The following is an 11,514-nucleotide window of genomic DNA, read 5'->3' on the forward strand; positions in this document are numbered from 1 at the left end:
TGTTGGAGTATCCGGCGGGATTGTCCTAACACTTAACACTCCAGGAAAAGCTATAAGCATTAATTTTTTACCCCATTAAATTTCAAATGTTTTACTGTAAAAAAAAATGCCATAGAGTAACAATAAATCCTTTGTATGAACAAAAGAAATTTATATAAACAGTGCATTCAAGCTAATATTTCATTATTTTTTCATTGTATTTAAAATTTGTATGTTTTTTGACAAAAAGAGAGGGTACCATGTATCGTAAAAACTGAATGTGATAGCAAAAACCTGGGGTCATTTCTGGATTCACCAGCCAAAAATTTGTAAAAAAAACAAGTTAGGATAAGATCTAACTCAACAACAAATGCATTCCCCAATGTAATTTTTATAAATACAAATTGATTTTGAAGAATAGTTAAACAGTACTGTTTCAGAAAGGGTAAGTAGGGTATAACATGCGGTGAGTTGATTACAGCCATGCAGTGTAGGATCTTTTTTCCAAAAAAGCTGTTTTACACACATGAATTGTTTGTCCTGGATGACGATGGAAGAGAAATAAGATGGAAGATGGAATAAAGTTTTAGCAATTGATCTTTTGGTGTCCCATGCCTCTCGAGGAATGAATATGTGTTGCAAAACTCATTGAGAAACGAAAATGGGGCAATTATTATAATACTTTCATCAAATTTGTTAAAAACAAAAATTGTATACTCTTTTTCATAGATCTTTTGTTTATGGATTTTTTTCTTGTTTTAAATGTACAATAAATAATGCTTTTATGATTAATTGATGTTTAAAAGTTTGAAATTATGTTCCTTAAAATTCATTAGAAATGTAAGAAAAAAACATTGTATAAGGTTTGATGTGTATGTGGCACTGATGGATTGTCTCCAACACTAACAAAATAGAAAAACATTAAACATTTGGCACCTGCAGCCCGGTTGCAGAACTTTTGAAACTTTTGATAGGAACTTTTAATGGGGGGGGGGGGGGGAGAGAGTCAAAATATGTATTTTGAACTATCAGAAGTTGTTTTGTAGTCATTGGTAATCAAAAAATAGTTATTTTAATAAAAAATGCCTTTTTCTACAATAAAGTTCTGAACAGGGCAAGCAATAAGTTCTAGTGCATACTGTGTAATTAGGTGGTGGTCTAGCCTAGACGTTCAATAGCTCATTGGGTACTAACTTTTACACATCAGTCAGACTACATCAGTCCTGGGCCCAATATGTTTATCTTTGTTAGGTACTGGCTGTGAGTGATGACTTCATTGTCTCAATCACTTTCTCCCCTTTCAAAAATGATGGGCTCAAACTAGGAGTCAGTAGGTGAGCTTATTTACTTTTGCATCAACAATCCAATAAAGACGCCACCTATTAGTGGTCCCTCTTAAATCCTGTAAATAAATCTCACCTCACTTTAAAACTCCCGATTTTAATAGGGGTGATAAATCCCCCTTGAAACCTTCATTATTTTCAGTTGACCACCAACCCCCTCTTCCACACAACCCTCGTTCTATTTTTTCTTATTTTTCAACCTTTTACCTCTCTCTCAAAAGGATATAGTAGACTAAAGGTCACACTGGCCCTGAGATAGCAGGACTTCTACATTTTTCTCCTCCTACTGTGCCTCTAATTTCTGGTCCAGCAGACCATACAGTATGTGCTCCAGAAGGGAAAAAAAAAGGATTGTACTACTAATCTCCACCTCCTCATGGCTTATTATTGTAATCCGCTCCTAAAAAGGTACAAAACGGCTGCATACCTCAGAGATGAAGTAATTGTCTGGCATCATATGTTGGTGCTTCATTTAGTATTACCTCTAAAGTGACTAGAAATTCTTCTGACCTGATGAAGGACTTCTTGAAGGCCAAGGTTCGTAATGAATTGCTGCATTTCCAGGTTGAGTACATTTGACAAGCAAGAACATATGTGAATGTTCCCTGACAAAAGGCAGCTGGCGGGATAGTACCATGGTCACGCACAACCATGCCTTATCTGTGAATGGTGTGATTCACCTCTTGGCCTGGGCATGAAATTCTGACAATAACTTAGTGGTAAAATAGTGGCACCACCAGCTGCAGTGTTATGCCCAGTTCTGCCTCCTTTCCAGTTGTCCGAACATTGACCCGTTGGTTGTGAAGGTCATGTATATTTGTTGTCCATGCTTATTTGATGACATATCTATGGCCATTTATCTGCTGTCAGCATGGTCCAGTGACACAAAAACATTACATTGCATATTCTGGTGGAGGCAGTGATGGTCTTCTAGCCAAAATATTGTAACTGGGTACCTGTCACTGTGGTTTAGCCAGGTCATAAACTCACAAATGAGTTTGATTCCATGAGCTAAAATAAGGGTAGCTACAAAACCAAAAGGTTTTGTAATCTTGTATTAAAATATTGGCCATAAGATTAGTATGGTGACATTTTTCTTAAGCTCCAGCAGTTGTAGAACAAACACCTACATTGAGAAGGTTCTGTTGGAAAATCAAGCTACCATAAGCAAAATAGTTGGTTGCCAGTTGACCCAATTACACAATTCATGCCTACACAAAAGTATAACATTCACTTTTCTTTCATGCCAGATTTACAGCACCAAAAACATACAAATGTTTAAAATATTACCAGTAATATTAAATGCAAAAACAATCCAAATATAATTCATCAGTTAAATATAATGTTCTCATAATCTCTGTCGTGCTCAGTTCACTGTATATAAGATTATGGAACTGATTCAGGATCCATGCACAGGGAACATGTATGCTGTAGTGTATCACTTTTAACGGATCTGATGGCTTAAGGTTGTTATAATGGGACAGTAAGAAGGCTAAAGGATGGGTGATCATTATCTCTTTCTTCAGATGTTTGTATTTCTCTGTGTGTTATTGTTACCACAATGTCAGAAACTAAATTTCAGATCTCAATGTTCTATTACATCAAGAGTATATTCATTTGATGTCAAGTATGTCCAGGAAGGTGACTTTGTCATTGGTGGAATATTCAGTGTGTATTATTTTACCGTACAAGCAAAGTCAGCATATCTATACTCTCCAGTGTTATGCATGGAGTAAGTACACAACATCTAATACAATGTTGTCTTGTGCTCTTTGCGGTGGTTTCAGTCCAGTTCAGCTCTGTGGACTACAGAATATGTCCTTCCACTACTAAGGGGTTAAGGAGAGGTGAAGGTCGTTTCTGTCCCAGGGTGGCAATTCAGCGGCCACATGCATACAATATAGTAAGATAACATTGTCATCCTAGGACAGTGGACCCCAACAGTGGACCCCTGTGTGGACCGGGCAGTATGGTGGCACGGTGGTTAGCACTCTGGCCTTTGCAGCGCTAGGTCCCAGGCTCGAATCTCAGCCAGGACAGTATCTGCATGGAGTTTGCAGGTTCTCCTCATGTTTTTTGGGTTTCTTTGGGTTTTTTTGGGTACTCCGGTTTTCTCCCACATTCCAAATACATGCAGTTAGGTTAATTGGCTTCCCCCAAAATTGTCCATAGACTGTATTGTAGACTTATGACTATGGTAGGGACATTAGATTGTGAGTCCCTTTGAGGGACAGCTAATGACAAGATATGGACTTTGTAAAGCGCTGGGTAATATGTTGGTGTTATATAAATATTGTGTAATAATAATATTAATACCCTACTACAGAACCCCTTGCTGAACTGATTTGCTGCCCTCTTGTAGGCCACTGTTGGTTGCCACCTTACAATGCCTGCCCCTGAGGAAAGATGCATTACAACCAGGATCACCTGCTTAAATAAATTGGGAAAACAGCAGCTTAATGCAGCCAATACATCAAAGAAGTAGTAAGCTGCAATATTTCCTTTCTGGGTTTTATTGCACTTGAAAATAACCATATATAATGCACTATGTTTGCAAATATCTGGTATGTACAGATGTATATTATTGTTTCAGCATGTTCACATAATTAGTCTTTATTAGAATTTGATCAGAGACTCATCTGTTAATGAGATATCCTATTCACAATAGTAAACTTCTTGAAGATGTTTTAATGGTTTTTGCATAATCATAGGAGGTTACTGTATTTGGGGTAAGTGAGGACTATTTGGAATTTATCAAGGGGTTGATGACCACTTCATACTAATTTAGCTGTGCATGGGTCATTTCTTTTCCTCTTAAATTCAACCAAGGAACATGGTTTCTAAAGGCCACCTGGCCCCCTACACGAGAGACATCCTGTCATTTATCTCCCTCCTATCCATTTCTGTACATTTTAAAGTTTTCTGAGCTTCTGATGAATTCAATACAATATCATTGATAACAAATTCAATATATCTTTCTATAATGTTCTGCTTTTTGAAGAGGAATGGGAATTATAGTCATTCCCCAGTGTAACACCGTAAAGTTTACCCATGTGAGAGTGGCGTCCCATTTGGTAACGCTTTGAGTGAGTGGGCTTCTGAACATTTTAAGAAGATATATCGAACTTGTTATCAATGATATTTAATTGAATTTATTAGAAGCTCAAGAACTTGAGAATGCATATCACATGTGGGTTGACTAAATCGATATAATACATCAAGATGAACCAATAAATATTTGTAATCGTATATTGGGGAACTGTATATGAGTTATAGCATCAAGTTATAATCTGTATAGATTTTTAGAACAAGCTTTTGTGGGTCAACCCTCTTTTTACCTCTTTTCACCTTACTAGTTTGTGTTGACTACACCCTTTTGCTTCTTGTTACACTAAATCAGGGGTGCCCACACTTTTTTATCTTGCGAGCTACTTTTAAAATGACCAAGTCAAAGTGATCTACTAACAAAAAAAATTGAACTTAAAAATTTTTGTGCGCTGTAGAGTTTATTTTGAAAGGCAGGGCTCCAAGATCTACCTGCGTTGCCTTTGCGATCTACCGGTAGATTGAGATCCACCTGTTGGGCACCCCTGCACTAAATAGATTAACAAATGGTGCAACCCCCCACACAAAAAAACTCCATTTTAATTCCAGGTTGTAATGTGACACGAAAAGTTAACCACTGAGTGTGATGAATACTTTTGTAGGGCACAAAAAGTCTGAAAATGATATAATTATGACATTATAGTCCATATACATGTTTACTTCTGTCTTTTTACAAAATATGTAACCCTATTTCTCATTGTATACCTTTTATGTATATTTCTACTTTATTTTTCTTCCATTACATTTTCTTTCTCATTTAATTTTCTCATAGACCTGTACCTCGCTATTACAGATACCTCTTGGCTTTTGTGTTTGCTATTAAAGAGATCAACAGAAACTCTGATATTTTACCTAACGTTACTCTGGGATATCATGCAACTGACTCTTGTAGACACGTGGTAAAAGCCATGGAGAGTATCTTGTGCATTCTGTCTGGGCAGAGATACCCAGTTCCCAACTACTCCTGCCAGAATCATAGCAATCTAGTTGGTGTTATTGGTGATCAGTCTTCGGAGACATCTTTGCATATAGCCCAGCTGTTAAATATGTATGGCTATGCACAGGTAATAATATACAGTACCTCCCAACTTGTGGGGATAAGGAAGATTGACTCTTCTTAACTCAAAGTGTGCAGGCAAAAGCCAAACCTTCGCTATGCCGCCATTTTGATGACCATACAAAATGAATATGCTAAAAATGATTGGTTAAACTAACAAGTTCTTTTTCAGAAATTCTTTTATTTTGTATATATAAAAAATAATTTCCCTGCATCCTGGACCACAGCAAGAGCAGAGGCAGTTTAGCCTTTGGATTAATCACAATTTTATGGAATCATTCATAAACTATGTGAAATAAGGATTTGGAGTCCAGTGAATGACAGATGGTCCCAGCAACGTACAATATCAGTTGTGTTTTTAAAGAAAGTGACACTGGCTTGTTGTGAGGACTTTTAACATTGGGTTTTTTTGTATAAGGAATCACAGGCAATTCACCAGGGTGTTGAATTGTTTTATCTATTGTTATTTTGCACTGGTATTTTTCTAATTTTCCAGAATGTATGGTAACAAAAAAGAAGTTTGCCTCTATTTCAATTAATGCCATGCACGTCCCAAATTTGTGTTACCTTCCCATAAATGTAGGTATATAGGCCAGTATTCTTACCAAATCAGTAGCCATTTACTTTAAAATTTCCTGATTCTGTGTTCTTACTTTATTAGATCAGCTATGGTGCAACAGATCCTTTTTTAACCAATAAGCAATTCTACCCATCATTCTTCAAAACACTCCCCAGTGATCAGACCCAGTATCTGGCAATTACTAAACTGTTAAAACATTTTGGCTGGACATGGATTGGTGTTATCACATCTGATGATGATGCCGGAGAGAAACAAATTCAAGAGCTACGAAAACAGACTGCTGATCATGGCATCTGTATTGAGTATACAATAAGCTTACCAGCTGGTCAGACCAGTAGACGACTTATTAACAGAAAAAAGAGAATACAGATCATTAATAACTCAACTTCTAATGTTGTTGTACTTTGTGGAACCATTTCATTATTCCCAATATATTTTATTGAAGCTGAAAGTGGGGTTGGTAATAAGAAGACATTAATTTTTCCAACAGATCCAATTCCTCAGCTTTCACCAAATACACAAGAGAAATCATCACTCCATGGTAGTCTTGTGTTTTCGCCAAACACTAAAGCCATGCCACATTTGAAAAACATTTTAGAGAGCATGAGCCCAGCAAATAATCCAAATGACACTTTACTGGAATTTATTGCTGCAATTCACTTTGAATGCACCACTTCCTATCCATTACTGAACAAGGCAGTTGAGTTCTATTATGGAAATAAACTTCACAAATGCAATCGCACATTACGTTTAGCTGAGCTTCCTGACTACATTTATTACACTGAAAGTTTTGGAACAACCTATCAGGTTTATCGGTCTGTTCATGCAATGGCACATGCTCTGCATGAAATGCAATTGTACACATCCAAGAATCCTAACTTAAACACAGGAAATTATAGATATATACTAAAGGTAATTTTGTCACATCACAGCGATTAGGATGGAGAAAGACTAATATGGACATACCTAAAGTAGTTTTGTACTGACAGACTGTTTTATAGGAATGGTTCTCCAAGGCAAGGAGAGCTGTGACACGCTTCTCAGTTAAGAAAATTACAATTTAATGTCAAATTTATGGGCTTTCTAGGGTTTTTTTTTGTTGCAACTCCTGCTGTTTCCTCGGGTTCCTGCTGTCCATCTTCTGTGTTTGCTCTTGCTGCTTCCCCTTTGCTCTGTTCAGGGTTTTGATTTGTACTTTAATCTCCCCTAGGCCAACTACCTTTTGCTTTCTGCCTGCATGTAATTGCTTTACGGATCAGAAACACCCAGGCCCATTCATTTTGGTAAACTGTATGTCATTGGATAGCTGGAAAATAAATGGCCCATAAATATAAATGGGGCCACTTCCAACAGTTGAGATCTGAAAGCACAACATACTGCTCCAATAAATGTGTGCTCAGTGTTATCACAGCTGGAAAGAAATAGATTATCAAACTTTCACACGAGTTAGGAACAGAAAAAATAGGCCTCTCCACTTGCAGACTTAATGCGCTATAGATTTTACATACGATCCTTAGTAAGACCAATCTTGTTAAAGTGATGCCATATGAATGTGTGTGTTCTTTTTTTTAATAAAACTTTTTTTTTCCAGTACTTTTTAAGAAGAGTTTATTTTAATGATCCCTTTGGGGGGACAGTTTATTTTAATGAAAGAGGAGAGATGACCCCAGTCTATTTCATTTACAACTATGAAGTTCGTCCCGATGGGAGGTTCACCATAAATCACATTGGGATATTTAATGTATCAGCTTCTGACAGACAGCTTGCTATCTTTCCAAATAAAATATCCTGGAAATACAGGGAGGTCAGTGCATTTATCACAATAATTTATGACACCAAAAACAATTGCAGAAAATATTTCTCCTTTAACAAAAAGACTTGTACATGATTCCAACACAATGCTGCCAACATGTTCTAAAATTGTTTTTTGTTATGTTTTTTAAATTTATATGAAAGTTATAAATCTCCTGACCAGCAAGAAAAATAGATTGGTAATCCCCTGGGGTACTTATGTCACATTTCCCAGGAGGCTGCGGGATTCCAAACAAGCAGCGTCTTTATTTCATTCTATGCATGAACGAGACTTGGCGCAACATCATCAATGGGTGTATTTTCAAAACGGGAACTTGTCAGTCTTTCTCACCATATACAAAACTACAGAAGTAGGGACAAGATGATGGTTTGGTGATAGGTTCACTTTAAGACCATTTGAATTAATCCTGTTGTGGCAGTACATTTGAATTCTCAGAGACTTAAAAAGGACAGGGTTAGTTGTAGACAGTTAACAGAACCCAAATTTGTGTTACAAGCAAAAATGTAACTGCTATTCCAAGTCAAATTACAACCAAGTTGTGGTGCTTTGACCCATCTATGTCAAATAGGAAACAAATACTGATCCTCACCAATATGTGGAAAAGCACCTACAGTTTTGCTGAATAGTTCACTGAGCATTCATCATTCCATGTATCCCCAAACTAGATAAATGCAGGACAAAAACTCACATGGCATGTATTAAAATTCCAGTCTACCGTGTAAGACATGTCATATTTTGTATGTTCCATCCTATGTGTTTCCCCAATCATGAGGGACCCCTATTATGCACCTATTATGCGCCTGATTTATTAAAGCTCTTCATGACTGGAGAGGATAGAATATCATGGGTTAACCTAAGTTGTATTTTCTAAAATCATTTGCCAATATTTTGCAAATGTTTTCCATCCAGGACCAGTTCAATTCCAAATGTTTTGGATAACTCGGGTTAACCCGTCTAACTTCACCCATTCACCAGGCCTAATGTGACAGCTAGCTGCTTTAATATTATGTGGACTAAAAAAGGTGGTACTCTAGAAAAAAGTCTTAGTAGTAAGTACTGGGGTAATAACTATGATAGAGCTATCAAATGGCCATTTTTTTGCTGTGTGTTTTATGCATTACTGTTACATTGAGGTCAAGATATGCTATGGCAACCTCAACATATCATGGGTGACAAATGGCTTTTGTAGGTTATCTCTCTTTGTAGGTTGTAGGTTAACGTCTTTGTTTTGCATTTAGGTTCCAATGTCTACATGTTCTGAAGAATGTCCTCCAGGATACATAAGCGTTATGAAGAGAGGAATCCATCAGTGCTGCTTTGAATGTATGCAGTGTTCAGAAGGGGAAATATCGAATGAGACAGGTGGTATTACCTTCTGCAGGTTACATGGCATTTTCAGTTCATAGACCTATCTAGAATATTGAGTTGGAAAAAGAGTTTCCTTGTCTATATTTACTCGAGATTGATAAATATCACTTATTCAATAAATCTGTTAACCAAATCAAATATAGGTTCACCCACCAAAAACTTTAATATTGTTACTATAATTATAATCTTGAGTAGTGTTTCAGTCAGGGTTCAGTGGACCCTAGGAATACTCCAGAGGTGGCTAGGAGTTCCTTGACCAATGACCACTTTATTCCTCTCAGGTCAGTTTAAGTAACACCAATTACCTAATCGGCTATCTGTAAGGATGACATTCTTTCCAATGTCCAGCAATGCAAAAAGCATTCTTCCCAATGACCACACTAAAGTATTATGAGCAGAAGATATAGTAATTGTAGCAAGGTTCCTTAAAAACTCAGTTAATCTGAAGGGTTTCCCAAAATGAAACAAGCTGAGAAAGACTGATCTGGAGTATGTTTTGGGAAAAATACAATAATTTTGTTTATTTTTTTGAAAGTTAGAGGCATTTCAAGATTTTTTAACATTTTCAATTGAATTGAAATTGAATTGCCAATGGTTGGCAGTCTTTAGTTTAGTGCCTTAGTAGGTCAGTTACTGCTTTGTAGTGAATCAGCTCTATGATTTTAGTAGGGGGATTGACGTTGAAAAGAATGTTAATGGCTATCTTTTTCATTTATACTATTTTTATTTCTGTTCATATTGGATAAATAAATCACCTGTTTAGGCAAATTGAACCAGATTCATCTGGATCAACTATGTCTATAAGATTTTTTTTATCTGGGATGTGTTTATTTCCCTAGTGCGTAAACTTAATGTACTTATGTCTTTTTTCAACATCAATCAAAAGAAATAAATAATTCTCAGGGAGAGACCGGTTAGCTGGCTCATGATCCAAACAATAGAGTTCAGATTGTCTGTTTGCTGGTCAGGGCCAAGCAGGTGCCATTTTGTTGAGAATACAGAAGCACACTAATCATAATAACGCACATCAGCATCTAGTTTCTTGTTTAATTCAAGGAGTTTTTATTTTTCCCCATTAGGCCTATCGTTATTAGAGTTTACAGAAGATCACCAAGTGATTTATAAAATAAATTAATTCATCTTTCATTTTCAGAAAAAGGCTCATGCCATAGATGTCCAGAAGACCAGTGGCCAAATAACAACAAGTGTGAACCAAAGCCTGTGGAATATCTGGCTTTCAAAAATGATCCCATAATTAATCTGGTTTCCTCTATCTCAGTGATACTATTTCTTAAATCATCCACTATTTTGGCAATCTTCATTGTTTTTCAGGACACACCACTTGTCAGAGCTAATAATCAAAATCTGAGCTTCATTCTCCTCATCTCTATCATGTTAAGTTTTATTTGTGTGTTTTTGTTTCTGGGCCGTCCAGTACATACAACATGCATGCTACGTCAGACATCCTTTGGAATCATCTTCTCGGTCGCCATCTCCTCTATTTTGGCCAAAACTATCATGGTCTACTCAGCATTTAAAGCCACCAAACCTGGAAGTCTCTGGAAAAAAATTATTGGTGTGAAAATTACTAATGTTGTGGTTTTTCTTTGTTCTTTCGTTCAGGTTTTAATAAGTATTATTTGGTTATCTATTTCTCCTCCATTCCCAGAAAATAACACTCATTTGTACATGGACAAAATTATCATTCAGTGTAATGAAGGGTCTGTATTGGCATTTTCCATTCTCCTGGGCTACATGGGGCTTCTAGCAGCTGTGACGTTCATTGCGGCTTTCCTAGCCAGAAATTTACCAGATAGTTTCAATGAGGCCAAATACATCACCTTCAGCATGTTGGTGTTCTGCAGCGTCTGGATCGTTTTTATCCCAGCTTATATGAGTGTATCAGGGAAGAACACTGTGCTTGTAGAGATATTTGCTATATTATCTTCTAGTTTGGGCATTTTGAGTTGTATATTTTTCCCAAAATGTTATATTATTTTATTGAGACCAGAATTAAACTCAAAAAGTCACTTACTAAAACAAGCACCTAGATAAATCAGCTACATAAAATGTAAAGCATTATACTATAGATAAGCATAGATATTTTTTAAAAATAATTGTAAAATGTATATATTTTTTATTTTCTAGGTAAGTGTTCTGAAATGCATAGATCTAAAAAATATTTTGTAATTAACAATATTTTAGGATATGAAATGAAAATTACAAACCTTATTTGCAACTTGTACTGTACAGGTGGACTCAGGTGAAA

The 11,514-nt window shown here is 36.4% G+C and overlaps 2 protein-coding genes across 2 annotated transcripts in view; both read left to right on the plus strand.

Moving 5' to 3' along the window:
* LOC140327515 (vomeronasal type-2 receptor 26-like) overlaps window positions 1–9,138 on the plus strand; it is a 46,248-nt gene extending 37,110 nt beyond the window's left edge. The window contains exons 5-7 of the mRNA XM_072406905.1: window positions 5,200–5,491; window positions 6,146–6,389; window positions 9,116–9,138. Of these exons, the coding sequence (XP_072263006.1) occupies window positions 5,200–5,491; window positions 6,146–6,389; window positions 9,116–9,138 (559 nt within the window). The remainder of the gene's footprint in view (window positions 1–5,199; window positions 5,492–6,145; window positions 6,390–9,115) is intronic.
* A 28-nt stretch (window positions 9,139–9,166) lies between these two features.
* On the plus strand, window positions 9,167–11,300 carry LOC140327516 (vomeronasal type-2 receptor 26-like). Its single transcript, XM_072406906.1, has 2 exons — window positions 9,167–9,239; window positions 10,399–11,300. Exons 1-2 carry the CDS (start codon window positions 9,167–9,169, stop codon window positions 11,298–11,300), a joined length of 975 nt encoding a protein of 324 aa, XP_072263007.1.
* Window positions 11,301–11,514: the final 214 nt, after the last annotated feature.

Source organism: Pyxicephalus adspersus, chromosome 3, assembly GCF_032062135.1.
Source record: "Pyxicephalus adspersus chromosome 3, UCB_Pads_2.0, whole genome shotgun sequence".
NCBI classification, from domain to species: Eukaryota; Metazoa; Chordata; class Amphibia; order Anura; family Pyxicephalidae; genus Pyxicephalus; species Pyxicephalus adspersus.